Raw genomic sequence first — 20,109 nt, forward strand, 5'->3', positions numbered from 1 at the left:
ACTTATAATTTCAATTTCTTTGCACTGTCACAGGCACGCCAAAGTATTTTCATTTACTTATGATTTTTTTTTTTGAGGATTAAAATGCCGTTGTCAATAATCGCTGCTGACGGCAGCGTCAATAAATGGGCATTATGTACACATCAAAATTAGCATAAATTTTACTGGAGAAGGGAGTTCAAATGGCCGGTTTGTGCCGCTTTCGTCTGTGAGTTATTTGCCCATTTTGCGTTGAAGTCTTTGGCCATTTTATGTTATTGTTTATTGATCTGACCCATTTGGAGTGTTGGTGAATTGGGTTTTAGAGTGCCTAGTGTTGTTAAGCTGCAGCTGCAGCAGTTCAGATCGTGATTTATTCACTATGAAAAATTATAATTACTGAAAGGGTCAATTGCTTTTGGAATTACTTTTAGAGAGGTGTCATTTGCTTGAGCAGGAAACTATTTGGGTTTATGGCAGTGCCCATAATTATGATTTAATAGCTAAAAGAGACATAAGTTTAAACAATCCCAATTGTAAAGGTGTCAATTGCTTGGTTATGGAAGTATTTTTGTTTTTCGGCGGTGGCCATAATTATGATTTGTAAGCTGAAACTTCAAGCGGCTTCCAAAATGATTTGCAAATGGTCAAAGTGTGATTTTGTCACATGTAGAAATATTTATCACTCATGAGTTACAGAGGTTTTAGAATTTATTTTTTAATGCTAACTTTAAATTGAGGTTTTTATGATAGTTTTACAAGTGCAATGCTTGAATGCATATAATCTGTTTAATAATTAAATAAAAATTATTGTTTCTACTGTAAAAAAACGTTTTATTAACTGTCATTTAAATATAAACAAAACTATATTTATATATTTTTCTTTGTAAGAAATAGCATTTAAATATTCTTTAGAATCTGTAAATTATTTTCAGTTTATTTAATAAGTAAACATCAGTTATAGTTTCTAACGTCAATAAAAGGTTTAACCAATTGTCATTTTAATAAAAGTAAAACTAAATTAATATATATATATTATTTGCTTAAGAAATAACATTAAATATTTCTGTAAAATTATTTACAATAATTTATTATCAAGGCAACACCCCGCGTTCCACTTTCCCTGCAATTCCACCTGTCGGCAATCTCAAAAGGCAAACAAAGGCTTCGTTTTCACCGGCAATACTTGGACAGTTTGAGTGGATTTTCTCATCTTCCGCGTCTCGAATTCGGCATGCCCCGTTTCGAGTGCATTTTGCGGCTGTTTAGCGATTCGTTTTGGTGATTTTTCATAGCCCCATCTCTGACTTTTATGTGGACTGACAGGCGATGGCGTTGACTGGTGGCGGCTTCTGCCGCAGATGCACTATGCAACCAGCAACACAGCAAAACAGCAACACAGCAACCTGCAACATTGCAACTGCAACGGCAACTGCAACTGAGGTTGCTGCTTTGGCATTTCTCAGGTGAATGGCAGCCGAAACGTGAGGAGTTGCTTGGCTTTTTAATGGCCAAGAGCGTTAAGTGCACAAATAAAGTTGTTAACTATTGTTTAACGCCACCGCCACGAAAAACAAGTATCTACACATGTAGTGGGTCCCAAAAAACAAGACACAAAAAGGCCATATTTATATGAAAAACAAGCAGAAAGCATAAAAAATAATGACAAACATAAATATCAACTTTACGAGTGCAACGTGACTTCATTTAAAATCGAACAAAATATGCAAAATAAAGCACTGGCACTCGGATACGCACGCACACATGCGTTTTCGTTCGGATACAATTACATACAAAGTCCATCGCACGTGCGTGTGTTCGTGGTCAAGAACCTCAGACCAAATTTGGCACTTGTTGTGAGAAATGGAAACAAACGGGGAAGCAAACAAATATACATACCTTCCCCCAGAAAACAAAAAAAAATAAAGCCCATAAAAATTAATAAATTTTATGTTCCATTATATTCGTTGTTACTTTTATTGTTTTGTGTTTTTTTGTTGCTTGTCTTTTTTAACCAACTTCGGAGGCCGTTTTGCATTTTAAAGAGCCGAGTCTACCGCAAACCCCGTTCACCATTCATCCGGCTGACATTTCTTTTCAATTTGCCTCTATATCTATTAACGACCATCAATATGCCAAAAATAACTATATAAAAAAGATGTCAAATTGCCAACTGTTTATCTGACTGTTTTTACCTCTATTAATGCGAAGCATTTTCTTAGCCAGCCCCGATATTGAGCCATAAAATTGGCCATTTTGCGTTCGATCTTGGCGGCTGCGACAGCTGCGCATAAAGTCGCTCATAAATGTCGCTCCATAAAGCCCGTAAGAAATGGGTCCAAATCATATCAATAACAAAGGCATTTGAACTGCGGGAAACGATAAATTAAATGCCTAAATGCCATTCGACCAGAATGGGGTTATAAAAAGTCAAATCGAGGCCCACACAAAGGCTATCCACGGATAGCAATCTAATTGGTGCTGTAATTCCCGAAAAAAACATCCAAAATATGATAGTCTTTACACGAGATGTGCTTTCTAAAGTCGAGCAATATCGACTTCATTAACGGCACGTGCCGAATATCAGTTCATCAATGGCTCATGTAATTCCCCCCACACACACCCATGGCCAAAAAAATAAAGAAACAATGAATGCCTGACTTTTTTGTGATAAGGCCAACAAAAGGCTGCTTAGAGCCAAGTTAGATATTTGTGGCGGATAAGCAGAAGCCAAAAGTAATTGCTGGGCTAAGACAAAATAGACAGAAAGAAAGGCAAGAAGAAAGCAATGGTAGAAATGCTATAGCACCACATAATAATCGTTAAATAATCTATGGCGTATTGTTCGGCAAACCAATTGCCAATAGCGCCCCAGGGCCAATCTTCAATTGAGTGCAAAAAAAACGGGAAAAAAGAGATATGTATATAAAAAATATATTTCCTGAGATTTTGTTTAATGAAACGACGGCTAATGTTTATTATCGCGGGATAGTGAAAGTTTCCATTAAGGCAGGAAGCGAATAGACTTGACACCAGAACAAGTTCGCAGCCTGAGTCTTTCGTTTTGTCGAGCGGGGGCAAGAGCAAGTTCGTTTCCTGAGTCTTTTGTTTTTGGTTTCGCGTCGAGACCAATGTCAAGTCCTCAGGGTTTGACCCTCTTCAAAGCCCAAAGCCCAAACCCCTAGCCATAAAAACCAAACGCTTAAAGATAAAACCCAATTCAAATCCAGAAGATCGTAAAAATAGTTTAGTTTCAGCACATATAGTATATATGCATTTATAGGCGATTTTGTTTTGGCCATGACTCTTGCCGAGGAGCGAAAAGCGATTTGCATAAAAAATCGCTGGCAATTATTTTATTGGACCAACCGCACATAAATCTTGGCCAACTAAAATGAGCAAAGAGAGTAAGAGGGGAAAAGTATGCCAGCAATGTTTTTCCGCATTTTCCGCCGGCCAAATCAGCATGGCAAATCAAATTTGGAACAGTAGTTGGATCGCCTTGAATCTTTTCCTCGGAGACCAAACGACAAGTGCAGCCCATGCTCGACATGCGTTTTGCATCGTTTCGTTTCGTTTGCTTCGTTTTGGTTGCGAAATGGCCAACTCCCTGGATTTTTCCTCCTCTTTTTTTGGCCAACTTAAATGTCACCAGGGGACTTGAGGCCTGCGATTTGCAGTCAATTTCTGGGAATTGAATTTTGTGTCCATTTGTGGGTCGCGCGGGGAGATTACAAGGCAGCCACTTTGCATTTGCTTAGAGGAGGCTTTTTTCGTTGGCTGCCCGATGGATTTGCATCGAATGTTCAATGGGATATTGCCCTGTGGGATGTGGACCCACAAATTTAAGTTAATTTTCATGGAGGACTTACACTACGAAAAATCATAAGGGTTAAATAAGTCAGGAAAATATCTTCAAAAGTGCTTGGGATAATGTCCTATAAATTTGCTCTTTGTACCAGTCTTATTATTATTATTGTCTTAGTTTTAAAGTGCATTTATTTACGACTTTTGAAATAGTTTACGTCATCAGTTTTTTCTTAATTTAGAATATTCTAAAAGTACGGACTTCTAAATTGTGTTGAGTGTACGTCTTTTCAGCAGTCTAGGCTGCCTGCTCGTGGCATGCCACATTGCCTTTCAGTCCGCAGGCAGGCGTGTAGGTATTGACAAGCCAAGCGCTACCTGCTACCATATGTTGCTGTACTGTATGTGTTACCCGTGGCACACCGCCTCTTTAAAAACTCTTAACTGGGAACTCTTTACATGGACATTCCCCGGCGAGAATCATTTACACGCGAGCAGGGGGAAACTGGGGGAAACTCTGCGGGTTTTGATTCTGTTTATTTGCTTGTCGCCAGCCACAATTTGTCGGCACAGCTGGACGCGTCTCCTTCGCTTTGCTTAGCTTTGCTTTGGCACCTGCGAAAGCAAACAGAAACAGAAATCTTCGGGCATATAGGGAAAATCAGTGTTCAGTCCATCGAAGGCCGAAGCAGCCAGCTTTAACACCTTTATCTGAGGCGAACTCATCAATTAGGTAAAAGAGCGCAAGACGGGCTCATAAATATTTAAAGTGTATTAGGCTGGGGAAAACGAAAGGGCTGGGGAGAGAGGGAGAAGAAGCGGAATTTCGGAAACTCAAGAGGGTTTCTGTACACTGGGGAAAACGGTGAAGTAATATTGATTTGCATTTTGAGTAAACTTATCAGTTTTATTAATATATAGAGCTTATTTAAATGGTAACTAAAATAATAGTAAGTATATACTTTCGCTATAAAATATAAGAAGCATAGAATTCTCTCTTTTTGATTGTTGGTTTATTTTCTGATTGGTTAATTAAATTATATGAATATAAATATTGGTCAAGTAGTTACTTTGTCAGTTTTGGAACAGATTTAAATTTGATGTGAAGAATAAATACTTCAAAGGCTTTTTGATTTTACAAATGTTTCAGATTTGTACCTAACATTTTTCTGCGTGTGTAAAAGGGGCCTGTAGAAACTGCTGTGGGGGAACACACAAGGTGTCAATTTGACATAAATGGGTCTCGTATCTTCTACTCGAGGCGCGCTCGTGTCGTTTACATAATTAAATGAGGTCTGCCCTGTCCCTCCACCTTATTTTCTCCGGCTTTTTTCTAATCGTAAAAGAGGCGCTAAGTGGCGGGGCAAACAACACAGTACGGCACAAATCTCTCGAAAAGGTGTTAAAAGAAAAGCATGAAGCGTTTATCTGGCCACTCCGTTTTCGATTTCTCAAAAGTCCATTAAAAAAATCAAATGTTGCTAGTCATCTTTAATAGGGGCAGCTGCAAATAACTGCGGCTCATTCATCAGCTGGGATCAAAATGGGAGATCATCATCATAAATTTAGCTCAGTTCGCCCCCATATCGTTTTTTTTGTCCAGTTTTTTCTGTTTTAAGGATACGCTGATGAAACCTTAACCCTCTGGAGAGTTCGTTTGCCGCATTGCCGCCCTTTGCTGCTCTTCAACTTTGACGTCATACGCCGTCACCGTCAGTGTCTGTTTCATTAGCGATCGGGTTATTAACCATTAACCACCTTAACCCCTGGAACCCCTTGTCCTTTCAGCGGGCATATTCTGCCCTTTAGAGCCGGCATTTTAACACCTTTTGCGAAGGTGTGCTGGTGCTGCCTTTGGCATTGGCGTGTGCTGTTGTCGACGACGCGTGCGCGTCTTTAAAAAATTAACTCGCAATGCCGGACATTGTGTATTTTTTCCGCTTTTTAAGTGCTTAGTACGAAACGAAGGTGAAAAAATGAGAAAAATTACAAGTAATTAAGAAACCCTACCAGCCATTTAAGCCATGGTTGTCTGCGTTAATAAATAGTTTTTCAGTTTTTGGCACCAACAGAAAGCTTCTTAATAAATCAATAGGAGTTTAAAAATCTTAAAATAATTACCATTAAAAATAAAATCATTTATAAGTAAGCTTTATACATAAATGTGCAATAAAGTGGCGATTTACCTTATTGGTTCTGTTATTGCCTTTTTATATTAGGAGTAATAAAGGGAATCACTTGGTAATTAAAGGCACAGAAAAAATAAACTTTTGATTGGCTAATTCGTTTTATGGCCTTGATATGAATTTAACAATAATGCGGATTATTAAAAAGCAGAAATGATCATGTTTAAGCTTAAGTTTTTATTGCTTAAGTAATTTTCCAGTGTCGTGAAAAACCAAATACAATTTTAAAAGGAAACCAAAAGTTAAGACAAGAAGTCTGACTTTTACATCGATTAAACGTTTTTTAATTAGCATTTCTGATAGCCAGCTGTTATCAAATAAGCTTTTTTTTGTTATACGAAATCAAACGCTTTACATTGTTTTTTTGTTATCTAAATTATTTTAAATAATTTATTTAGTGATCGACACTTTCTGTAGACCACTTAATTTTCCCAATTCTTACTCTTCCTCAAAAGTAACGCCAAGCTCTGCTTCTGCTGACCCAGATTTTATTGGCGTGATTCATTTGAAATGCTGCCCCATGTTGCAATCCCCCAGCCATATATATAGTATGGGATATATTCTCAATTGGCCATTCAATGGACCTTTTCAAATGCCATTCATTATGCCACTAAACTTATTAGCTACAAATGTGTCTCCGCAATGTGTCAGTTGCACAGTTCAGTTCCCCAACGGCGGCATAAATCACTTGCCAAAACGGCAGCTCCACCAGAGAAACAGAAACACTGAGACACAGAAAAACAGAAGCCACGACAATGGAAACCACAACAAACACACACACACAATGCCGGACAGCCAAAGAAATGCGTTAATCAATGCAAGACCCAAAAACCAAAACCCAAGAAAAAAAGAGTTTGCCCAAAAATGGTCAAAAGACCAGCCCACAAAAGTCAGTCGCACACGTGAGTCCCAGATGATTTGCGAAGGGGATTTCGCGGGGCTTTTCTGGAGGTATTTCACTTGCCGAAACATTTCAACTTCCTCATTTGGCGCGACCACAAAAATAAACTTAATACACATTTGCCGATCTCCTACACCCGCCCGACGATTCAGCGAATCTGAATCGCACTTCATTAAGACTCGCGCGGAATATTTGTAAAAATAACAAAACCGAAAAAAGGAAACAAAACAAAATTTAATCTTAAAATATTTGCGCTTTTGTTAACGAGTTGCAAAAAGGCAGTTTCAAAAAGGCAGCACAGCAGCAGCAGCACAGGCATTTTGCGTTAATGATGCACATTGTTCAATGAAAATGAGAGGCTGAGACTGAAAAACCGAGGCTGACACCTGCGTAATGAAGGATTTCAGCTCAGGAGGTTGATTTTGGCTTTTGTAAATAAATAACAAAACAGGAAAACTAATTTTGTAAGGTGAAGAAAAGATCAACATAGAGTTTTTGATGTTAAAAGCCAAAAAACCAACTTTTTAAATGATAATTATATTTAAATAATTAAAAATGAACTATATCTCAATTTTATTTGAAAATAACTGAATTGCTATTATGGAAATATGTATACTTTTAACCTGAACATTTTTTTTAAATATTTATATTTTAAAACAATTTAATTTAACAAAACTTCGAAAAAAAGTATTGCTACTATGCAATAACGTTTAGTTTTTTTTTCTGATTAATGGACTCTAAAGACATAAAACTTAAAACTTAAAGCGAAACCAGAAAGGATTTTTATTCGTAATGTTACTGCCTTGGACACTTAATTCTCACTTTGATTTATGCACATCTCAGCCCACTTTGACGTCAGATGTGGCCCCTCTCCACTTTTATTTTTGCAGGTGGGCGTCAATTGGAGCAGCTGCATCCAAAAAAAAAAAATCATTAAACCCAAAAGCCGAACGACAAACAACAAAACAAGCCACAATGATTGCCCGCTTCCTGCTCAAAAAAAAAGAAATAAAAGTACTGGCAAAAGGGGGCGGGCGGCGAATTATGCACTAAGCGATTGTCATTACAATAAATTTCGCATATTGTGCGCATAAATTTCGCAAATGCTTCAAAGCATTGGGCTCAAAGGCAGCTGGGACATCCAAAACTGGAGTTTTGCCATGAGTCACGGGCTCTTATTGTACCGAAAACTAAGGAAACTGGGTCAAATTGCGGCATAAATGCGAGTGCTTAGAAGACAATGAGTCAACGCCGCGTATACGCAATGTGGGCCAGGCAGTAACTTCTTCGAAGTGACATTTCCAGTTGGGTTTTTATAGCTTTTTGCCGCATTTGAATTTTAGGCAGCTGTCAAGTTGTCAAAACATTTGCCTTATCGACATTTCAATTAGCCTTTTGCAGCAGGGAGAAGTTTGCCACATTAACGATATATGAATTGATAGTTGGCCTGTCAAAATCTTTTGGCACATATCTATTTCGTACGACTGCCGTTCAAATATCAGCCGCATTTTGTGCCGAATTGGCAGTCGCATATGCAGATTGTGTGGCAAGTTAAAATGCCAGCAGACATCACAGTTTTTTTTCTAAAACATTTCTCGACTTCTGTTTGGACCGGCTGGTTGTTACCCCATCCAGAAAAAAATCGGCTATATCTGTTGCTCATTCAGCAGTCTATCTGTCCAATTAAGCATTTATTTTGCGACATTTAATTAGGCGAGATAGAGCGTTTAGTGGTTGACTGCGATTGAGTGGAAATATGACAAGCTTTGAGGAGTGGGAAAATGTTGTCGAGGAGTAGTAAAACCACATGTTTTTTTTAAGTATCTCTAAAATTTTTGTAGTACTATTAAAAATACCTGTAAATAACTTTGTAGTATAAATAAAGCTAACATAATCAATTTAGATAATCTATTTATAAGTTACTTGACTTGTTCTAAACATTTTTAAAATGTCAATTCTAATTGAATAAGAGTTTTTACAATATATGTAGTACTATAAATACCATATAAATTAATTTGTTAAATACATAAAGTTACGATTTTTTAGATCAATTTGAAGAATCTATTAATTAGTTACTTGACTTGTTTTAAAACATTTTTAAAATGTCAATTCTATTAAAAATCTATTTTTTTTAAATAGCTATTTCAACCTTTATGTTGATTAACCTTCAATCTCCCCTTCTCATTTCCCGGAATTTACTTTCATTTTCGGTAGAGATTTATAATTCACAATCGGTACTCACTGAGCTTTGTTAATGGCTCATTTAGCTAATTTCACTTATTACCCCTTACAGCATCCCGCCAACTCAATTTGATTTATTTTAACGATCCACCCAAATGAGTTTAATTAAGCAACGGAGGAATATAAACAAAACAAGAAATTCGCTTCCCAATTATTCGAGTGCGCCGCTGCTGCTTATTTGCTTAATTCTCGTGTTAAATGCATTTAATTTAACTGTGACATATAAATTATCGGCAACCTTGGGCAATCCGCGTTCTATGTAATTAAATAAATTGACGGGCGCGAGGAGAGTGTGGTGTTTGTTAAAAACAAATAAACTAAAGTAAGGACAGCCAGGGGGCACAAATATTTTGACGATCGGCTTGCACAATTAATAAACAAAAATTGTACAGAATACAGGGGCATAAATTATAAGGCTAACATATGTCTAGGCCTGGACATTATATGTACATATACCATATATACCCGCAAAACCCCGGCAACTGCCAAATGCAATCACGACTCGCAGAATCGGTTGTTGGTAAGAAATCATAGCTCTCTCGCCTGAGACAAATGCGGCATGATGGCCCAAGGGGACGGGCCAAGCAATTACCCACAACTGGGAAATTAAAATGCATGTGGAGTCGCTTTTTTTGTTTTTTGTTCATTTTGTAGTAGTAGTAAGTTTTTGGGGGGAAACAAACAGGGGGAACCTGGATGCGTGTGGGGCACTGTGACCTCTTGGACATAAAATATGTGACAGCTTTGACACCAACAAAGAAATAACCGCAGCATCCAATCTTTCGTATTCACTTTACTCGCGGGGAACATCGTGTTCGACAAGATTTTCGTTTAAAACGCGAACAGGTTTCGCTTTTATTTTCCCTCTGCGTGTGCCGCCTTTTTGGGAACACTAAACTACGGGATAGTGTCGTTCAGATAGTTTTACGTTTACTAGTGTTTTCTAGCACTATTAAAACATTTTTATATACCAATATGGATTTAGTATTTTAATGTTTTTCAAAAATCCAAACAAGATATTGTATTAATGTATTAATGTTTTACTGTATCAGAAATAAGTGTGCTCTAGCACTATCAAAAATAAGTGTTAAACATTTTAAAATACAAAAATGGCTTAGTATTTTTTTTTTACCAATGATATTGTCAAAAATACAAATGATTTGGCGAGTATTAGTATAAATAAGATAGATGCAATATTTTATTACAAAGTTTAGAAACCATTTGCTTATAATTGGTGTATTACAATTTAAATACCTTTATTTACCGCCTTAGAACATTTAAAGCATTACATAAATATTTGAAAATGAAAACTGAAATGATGGTTTTGTAGCCCAGTGTAAGCCCAGCGAGAAAGGCAGGCGCAGATTATGCTAATTTTCGGCATTTCATTGAGGAAAAAGTCTTGGTATCTATGAGTCTGTTTATCGGGCTGTGAGTGTGAGTGTATGGGGCATTTCATTGACGCCAAGCGATATTTACGCAACCAGTTAACAGAAAACTCGAATCCCAAATGGACATGGCCGGCAGAAGAAGTTCCAGGGCAAAAGGGGCAAAAGTGGTGAACAGGTGGGTGAGACTTGGACAAAGAGTTGAAACAAAACTTCCAAAATAGATAAAAGTCCAAGAGGCAAAATGAAATAAATCAACGACGACGGGCAGACGACGAGGGAATAAACAATAATTTGGTTAAATTAGAAAATCGGTAACAAAAATCAATGATGCTGAAAATTTTCATAATAATAGCGTTAATAGCCATCATAACAACGGTCGGAGACCAAACAATGGATCGATATTTTCGTCTGGGAGGGAAAGGTGGGAAAAGATACTCCACTGGAGTTGAGTATTGAAGTTTTTTTTTTATGGAGAGAGACTAATGGTCGACAAATTGATGAATGAAATTTATATGGGAATGGTTATGGAGCTGAGGTCTAAGAAAAAATTGGTAAGCTAAAATATGTGCATGAAAAATCTATGTTTGTTAATATACTATTGAAAACTATTAGGCATTTTGTAACTGAAATAACTTACAACTTACAAATATTTCTTAACAAGTAGTTTGGTATTTTTAACAAACCTAAATATATACTATTGTTAGCTAATGACACCAATAATTCCTGAAATGGATACAGGCAATAAATTTAAAAAAATCTAAGCGCAATCAACAATTGGTTTAATTATATATGTTTTACTCAAAAAATTTCTTAAGTCATCAGTTTAAAAAAATAAAAATGCTTCAAATTTTAAAGTTCATATATATTATTTTTCATACTCTTACTAGATTTCCACTTTTACGCCTAACTAAAATGGCGAATCGACATGTTCTCGTTCTAACGGTTTTCCAGCTCAATTGTCTTCCTATGTACAGTGAACGCACTCAGATATATATTAATGTATATATACTATATATACTTCCCGTTGAGCGGTACATGCGCAGTGTCACGCATTCGCTCAGTTGTTTAGCTTTTCAGTACGCTCCGCTCGACGGCTGTTAAGCACCATTAAGCAGCAAAAGTCAACGTCGAGTCGCCATGTTGAGCCAGCCCCCCAGCCCCTTTCCCCACCACTGAGTGCCACCCACCCCCCTCCCATCATGAACGCTTAACACCAACCAAAAGTTGGCAGAGAAATAGCTAAAGCTTCGCAAGCGCAGCAAATCAAAACACATTTCATAGCTTGAAACAAAACACAAAAAACTCAGTGGGGAGAAAAACAGCAGCAAAAGTTGGGAGAGTAAGGTCAGAGGTGCTGAGAAGGGGGGTTAAAAATATTTTGTGATGTAATATTATTTATTTTGATAATTATTTGATATGATAAAATGTAAACTTTGTAGTTTAAGTTATATAATTAAACTTGATGAATTTTTTTCCATTTCGTAAGAGAGTAGGAAGTAACAACAAGTAACATTAAAAAAAAAAATGTTTTTATCATATAATAAAATTAGTTTGAGTTTTAGAAAAGAACAAATAAAAAAAGGCTTTCAATTATATTCTTTAAATAACATTTTTTATGTGTATGTGTATGTAGCCGGCTTACTGATGGATTCACCCTCTAATTAAATTTTGTCGCTACACCCTTGCTCGCATTAAATTTAAACATGCTCTTACTTATGCGTGTTAAATAGTGAAAAATAAAAACAACAACTGAATGTTTTTAATTTTTTTTTCCTGAGACAGAAAAAAAATAGAAACAAAAGCCGCAAAACGTAGCTGCTGAAGTCCATCGCTCGCAGTTCTCTGTCTCCCTCCCACTCGCCATTTGGCCCGCTCTAGCCCCACCCCTCTTTGGGCGGTTAAAAGCCCCCCCTCAAAACCCGGCCACCCCTCCTCTGCAACGACGCCATTTGCCAAGCGTTTTGCTATATAGTTGCTGCCGTGTTGTTGCTGCTGTGTTGTTGCTGCTGTGTTGTTGCTGCTGCTGCCGTCGTTCTGCTCATGTGCGCATGACGAATGACCGCAATTTGCGACAGTTTTTTTTCCCCGGCTCTTAACTATTTTATTTCTTTAGTTTATTTTACTTTACATACTATATCTGCCTGGCTGACTGATGTTGTTGACTATAATCTATCTATCGATTGTAGTGTGTGTGTGTGTGTGTATCTATTTTCATTATTGGCTCTTATTTGCCTTTGCCTATATATACGTTTATTTATTCTAATGACAAGTCACTCGAAACTGACTGATATTGATATGGTTATTGTTGTCGCTATTTACTGTTCCCGTCTAGCGCGCCATTTTGCTATTGAAAACGATTCGGTTTAGTGGGTTCTAGCGATCGCGTTTTGTAAGCAGATTTAATTGACTTAGTTTTGAGTTTGTTTACGCGAAAATACTGTTTTGAGTAGATTCAGGGATTTTTATTGGGTTATCTGTATTTAAAATGTATTTATTTATTTAAAAACGAACTAACTTTAGGAAATTCTACCTACTGAAAATATGTTCCATTACAATACAATAAAATATATTGATGGAAACATTTTAATGTTTAGTATATAAAATAATTTTTAAATATTTCTTGACAATAGATTTTCTCCACAATAGAAGGGAGCAGTATTTCAAATTCTATCTTCCGTTTACTTTTCCCAAAAGGTGTTTTCCCAAAAATATTATACCCTCAAAGACACCAAAAAGCAGCGGTTTTCAACCACATTATAGCGCTTCCCCAGTGTTCCTTTATAATTCATAGTTAGCCCTTGGCAAATGCGGCATTTCCACCCCCGCACACTCATTTGCATAAAACCATTCGCACAGCTATTGCATATCACCGGGATATTGAATATCCCTGGCTATCCTTCACGCAGGACAAACATAAATGCATAATAAAACATTAATTGATGTCGAGATGACGCGCCGTTCGGTAAATATTCTCACAATTTCACGCTAGGCAATCATAATATTCGGATATATTGGGGTGACCAGTGAAGCTATGAATAGAGTGCTATGCTACACAGGAAGTGCCCTGAAACCCAGGGCCTACAAAACCAATTTCCGATCAGAGCTGCAGAATTAGTCAGCCATATCGAGGGGCTCTTGGCTAACTATAACTTAACCCATACAAAACTGGCATGCGCAACATGTAGCCGTGGATTGTATGGAATCAATAAAAATTTGAAATGAAAACTGTTGAATATATGCTGATCGGTCGAGCACACAGGATTTGCGGGCAATTAATTTGTGTTTTTCAGGAAACTCGAGGGGGCAGTTCAATGAGTTCAATGGCCAAAAGGCGTTTATTGACAGGCCGAATTAGTGGGTCAATTGCCCAGAGTACGCGTAGATCTCAATGATGGGCTGCCACCTCTTCTTTTCGACTTATACACTTTCAAAAAAAAGTTTTTTATTCATCTATTGCGGATTTTAGTTATTTTTAAAACCCTGTATTTGACTGTTTTAGCAATTGATTTTAATATCTGAAAATTTAAAATATTGTAAACCATATTTTAATAAAACAAAATGCATTTAAATCAAATAGAAACTAATTTTAAGATAATGATTTTGACATTATATGAATTGTTTTAATATAAAATCATGCAATGATAACATTTTAATTTAATAGTCAGATATTTATTCTAACTATTCAATTAAATTTTCAGTTAGCCAATTTTGTACCTTCAGTACTCTGGCAATTAGCGATCTATCGATCGGTCAGAGAAATCTCGGCCGGGTGATAAAAGTTAAGTAAGCAAATAATGTGTATTGAAGTGATTTTTGGCGCATGTTCAGCTGCGGGTATCTCCCAATGGTCCACGGACAATATATAATAGATAAAGTATACCTTACGAAATGCGATTTCGATTTCAATTTAAATTTGCAATTCGATTTCAAGTCGGTGTGGTTTGTTGTTGAACCTTTGTTGCGACTTTACGACCCATGGAGATCGAGACCATCCGATGATGGCTTAATCATGGCACCTCGATCAAATGTGTTTTTTTTTTGTCATTTCTCACCTTGTTGTTGAGACGATTTCGAGACTTAAAATTGAAATTTACAGCGACGGCATTTGACATCGGCTTGGGTCAACTATTTGAAGATTTCACGCAGATTTTGTTTCATAATCAAATAATTGATCTTAATGCGGCAACGCAGAGCTTTAAATAAAATTTATTTCATTCCATTCGCTGTCATCCGCTGAGCTTTTGATCCCATCAAACTCGAAACGAATTGCGCTTTCAATGTTGTGGGGGTTTTAGCACCTCTGTGAGCATAAAAAGCCTTTTTTTTTGTTTTTTTTTGGGCAAACTAGTTTCCGCAATAATTCGGCGAACTCAAACATGTTTTTTTTCTTTTGGCTTTAGGCCGGCAATCTATCAAAAATTTGAGGTGATACTTTTTGCTGACTCGATGAAATGTTGAAATTAGTCAGCCAAAAGGGTTTGCTTTCGACAACAAATGTTCACTCACGTGCCATAAAATTGGTTTGAAAAAAAGAGGGCAGAAAGGTTTAAATTGGGATAAATCATTAGCCAGGATTCTATTGAAAAGCTTTTAAAAAATATCTAACCAAGATTGATGGATAGTCGGCTTTACTGTTTCAGACATGGCATCTTTAAGTATTGATTCTCAACGAGAATGAGGGTTTGTTTATGATTTTTTAAAAGGCTTTTTAATCAAGACATACAAATATTATAAAATAAAAAAATATAAGCAGAACTGCTGTATTCTTCTAACTTTTATTTTGTTTAGGCCAAAACTATAATTATTTTTAATGAATCCAAAAGGAAAAATATTATATTTTAATTTTAATTAAATATAAATTTGTATAAAAATTGTAATCTTATTGCACAGCATCCAACTCTTATTTTTTGATGGCAATATTTATTTAAGGACAACAAGTAATAATATCATTGTATTACCAATCTGTGACTATCTTTAAGACCACAACAATTCCGCAAAGTTCTGTGTGCATTCAGTGGATTGTGAGTGATTGATTCTCGTGGCCCGATTGACCTCCAACTTGGTGAGGCGGCGAATCAATCAAAACTGCCTGCAAATAAATGATATTTTTTCTGTGCCATTTTTGGCACAAGTTTTGTGTGCCAGTTTTCGTTTTCATTTGCATGAATTGGCTAAAGGCAAAAGCGAAATAAGGCAAAGACTAGAAACTAAAAACTTGGCATTGTGATGGAGGAAGCCGAAATTACTGGCGGGATTTGCATAGGAATCGATCGATTGATCGATCCATCGACCGATGGGCGATCTCCCACTGGGCCTTAATGAGATTTTGGCCAACTGTTTTCATGGCTTACTCCAGTTATTATCTAACTGCCATTGTTTAGGCGGTGTGTAATTGGCAAACGGTGTTTTGTTCGGGGGTTCGCTCCAATCTTGAACTCATTTCGAAATGGAAAGTCTACTATATAGGGACATCCATTATCTTATCGGCGCCATTATTTGGCCTTTTCCTATCTAATTTGCCACGATTTTTTATGGCTCAGATGAGCAGACAGCGGGCTGTAATTCTTGTTAAATTTTCAGCACCGATTCCGCCAATTCACTTTGAAGGCGGCCGCTTTTGTCTGACTCTCCGATTCGCAAATGCAAATATTTTCTATTGGTTCAGATAGGCCATAAACCCATAAACGTTGATTTCGTACATTAGAAAATGTTTAGTATTTTATTGACAAATCACCAGAGTCTAGAGACTGCAAGGCTAATTTAATTTACATAAAACTTGGCCTCTTGCTGACAGTAGTCCCCCCTCTTAAATTCCCCCTATCTGATTTTTATCTATATTTAATTATTTACGATTGAAGCACAATGGTTCAGGGCCATTAATCAGAACTGCAAAAGTCGGGGCTACGTGCTTGATTAGTTCCATTATTCACTGAATGTATCCGATTCCGAGACCCCTGGTATACTCGCTAATTCCCTATAAGCGCGATTGTAAACTAATTTCGTTCTGAGCCATAAAATACGAAAGTTTTTCGTCATAATCGCTGTGAATCGTGGGAAATACCTTGCCATATCTCGTCATATCTGCTAAATCAGGGGAAAACGGAAGAAGCCCGCCCCCTCATCTAAAAATTCGTCACTATCTGAGGGGGATTTTCGGGGGGTAAAGGGTGCCTATAGAGAGTGCCAACAACGCTTTGTACTTTTGCGACTGTCTGTAAATATTTGACAACACATGCCTAATTAGTGCAGCCATTGATGGTGACAGGCGGAACAAGCAACAACTTGAACACTTGTCCGAACACCCAGCTCTTTTACGACTCTTTTTCCCCGGAATCGCCAATGTCTCGGCTCGAATTTCTTCACCACACATATATGTATTATGTATCGTATATATGTATTTCCCTGAGGTTCCTGAGTTCGTTTCTTATCTGCCGGTAAAAGGAAGTGTTCTGAAGAGTGCCAGCTAGGGGCACTTAGCCCGAAGTTTTGTTGAGTAAGGCTAGACTTCACGGGGGAACTTATCAAGTTATCAATGGGCGTAAGACTGGTAGACTTCTGGTTGTAAATATTAAGCTGAGGTGACAAAATGATACGAAAAATTTACGTAGATCACTCTAGAATAATTACAAAATTAGTAATAGGACCACTTTGTAAGCAATAAATATAAATAAATGATATTATAGTACATGAACATAAAGTAAAGGATTTTTTTCATTTAATTAGCCAATCAAAACATAAAAAACGGAATTTTTATTCAATTAGCCTTAGTACAACTTTTCATTAAAAATATTATAAGCATTTGAATAAAATATTTACCATTCTTTTAATTTGACTAACTGATTCTGGCGTAAATACATTACCCCTTCTTATTAACAAATTCTCAGTACCTGGGAACTCCCTCTTTCAAGGTTAAACTATCTAAGAACACTCCCTTTCCTTTGATCAGTTCCACTACACTAAAACACTTGTTGACATGCAGCGGGGTATTAATAAACAGGATAAACAATGTTATTCCCTAGAACATAATATTACTCATACGTAGGCTGTCATTTTGTATTTATACCCCCAAAGTAGCCAATAATATCCATCAATGCCACACAGGCGATGATCGACTATAGCTGTATATATATATATGTACATTCCTGTATAGGAACCCTGATGAAACGCACTCATCAGTCAGCTGGTTTTGAGTTTGAGGGGACACTTGGCACATTGGCAAAGTGTTGTGGGCAAATATTTACGCAGAGCTTCGCAAGTAAGCGCGAGTCAAACAATTGAGGCAAACAAACCGAAGAAAAACAGGCTGCAAACATGGATATTGAAAGGAGGAGGATGGGAGAGGATCGACTTGGAACAGTTTCCCCGAGGAACGCGTGAAAAGTGTGGATAAGTGTGAAGTTCAAAAGAGCTGGCCGACCGTGTTCTCGACTGTTTATGTGTTTGAAAACGGCTTAAAGAGGAACTCTCGGTGCCTGCAGGTGATAACAAGATTTACAAATCGATTGTCGCATTTGGCAAACAAAAAAGGGAATCCAAGGAACACCTGAGGAAATCCAAGGTGTTAATCTCTGCGAAAGCACACACACTCGAATTCCGCAGCTCAACTCCTCATCTCAATCGATAATCGAGCTAATTTGTTTTCGCATTTATTGTCAAATTGTAATTTGCGAGTGCCGCGTGCGTTTTATTTATACTCGTTCAAAAATCTGGTCTGTTCAAGATTTGCATTTTGATAAGCGGAAGTTGTTGGGCTTAAGTTGTTTTTCATCTCATTTGTTTCCCTTTTTTTTTGTTTTTGTTACTTGTTAAGAGCTGGCTTATTGTTTGTCAAATTTGGCTAAAATTAATTTGCAATAAAAGCGGTTTAATTAGCACATTTTGTTATAATTATGGCTTATAATGGTTTACGATGATTTTGTTTGAATTTGGTTTGACAAGGAACAAGTGATTACAATTTAATTGGCTATCATTTGGGGATTTTTAAAAGTCAGTGATTTATTTATTCCTTTTGTGTGATTAATATTGTAAAGTATATTGTTAAACGCATCAGCTAATCGGGTCCACTCTATTTGTTTATTTTTTAAACCTATGTTTTTTAAACTTGATAGACCTGTTTTGGCTTAAAAATTTAATGAAATATTTAAGAAGTAATTATTATTATGTGCTTCTTCAATGTTAATGAAACTCATTATGGGTACAATTTTTTTCTGTATAATGTTAAGTATCTAACTATTGATTTTTTATTTATTTCATCTCGCAAATTTTTGTTACTGTATTAAAACAGACGTTTTAAAATTTTTTAAGGTTTAACGGTGGACATAAAATAAGTTCGTCAAATATTTTTTTTGAAGGGGTAGGGCTTAAAAATTTTTAATTCATAAGCATTTTATTGAAAGATATTTTTTAATTTCCTTGCTGGTTTTTAATTTCATCTTAGCTTATTCAATTTTTCCTTAGATACATACCTGCATCACCCAGTAGTTATTGTTGGCGGCAAATTGATCACCAATTATGATATCCGTATGCATTTAAGCGGCGTTTTTCGCATGAAGCTCAACTCGAGTTTTGGTGGCCAGGGGTAAATGCCTGGCGGGGGAGGGGTATGCAACCGATGCCACCGATTCCACCGATATTCTACCGATATTCTACCAATATTTAACCCGACAATTTGCAACTGTGCTCGTACCCGTACTTTTTTTTATTTGCGGACAATTAAATGGCGCTGCTCTGACTCACGAGTCACGATCAGTTCAAGGCACAAAATGATTAATCAATTTTCGAATTCTGTTTCAGATTTCGGGTTTCGGGATTATGATTATTGAATACTTCTGCTTGACATGGCACTGCGAACAACAGACATTGCGGCACGTTTTCTTATTATTCAATTACTTTTTTGTTATTCAATTAATTCTCGATTTCAATTTGCAAGGATATGCAAATGAAGGCACTCGATCACTTTCTCTCACTCGTTTCTCTTTTCCCTTTGTTTCCCTTTGTTGTTTGCACAATACTTCATATATTTTATCCTTTGCGTTAATTGCAAATAATTATTAAAAAAAAGCCGCCGGCTTTCGCTCACTTCCGCATTCGTTGAGCTTGGGTTTTTATTTTGTATTCTGTGTATTTTGTATCTTTTTTTGTTCCTGTCGAAAGCGGATACTTAATGGGCAGTAATATTCTATAGATTATATGTTAAGGCACTTGTGGTTTGTGATTTTTGTTAACTTTTTGCTTGGCTCAAAGGGGAAAATGAAGTGTATTTCACGCGCTCGTCGGCGAAGTTGTTACTGCGCTGGCGGGAACCGAGTTCGTACTGATTGGACGATTGGCGTGCTTCTCGCAGACGAGCCTCGAAAGTCGAGAAGTCGGAAAGCCAGTCAGCTAGCTGCCGGTTAACCCCCGCCGCGCCACCGCTTAACCCTCCACTGCCCGCCGCCGCCGCCGCTCTCACACTCACCTTTTTCGTATCCGAAAGATACACTCTGGTCTCACCAGGTGTTCTGCTCACCTGGATTCCGCTCTCCCTCTTTTTGTTAGCTCTCTATCTCTTCCTCTCTCTCTGACTAAAACCCAGGTGATCACGAGCTCTTATACTTGGCCTACC

General features: G+C 37.1%; 1 protein-coding gene across 1 annotated transcript in view; it reads right to left on the reverse strand.

The window, feature by feature from the left end:
• LOC108146143 (dendritic arbor reduction protein 1) overlaps positions 1–19,829 on the reverse strand; it is a 33,280-nt gene extending 13,451 nt beyond the window's left edge. Inside the window, 1 exon segment of the mRNA XM_017271998.2 lies at positions 18,971–19,829. Within this exon segment, the coding sequence (XP_017127487.2) occupies positions 18,971–19,033 (63 nt within the window). The 5' untranslated portion in view covers positions 19,034–19,829.
• Between the last annotated feature and the right edge of the window lie 280 nt (positions 19,830–20,109).

Source organism: Drosophila elegans, unplaced genomic scaffold (genome assembly GCF_018152505.1).
Source record: "Drosophila elegans isolate 14027-0461.03 unplaced genomic scaffold, ASM1815250v1 contig_208, whole genome shotgun sequence".
In the NCBI taxonomy this organism is placed as follows: Eukaryota; Metazoa; Arthropoda; class Insecta; order Diptera; family Drosophilidae; genus Drosophila; species Drosophila elegans.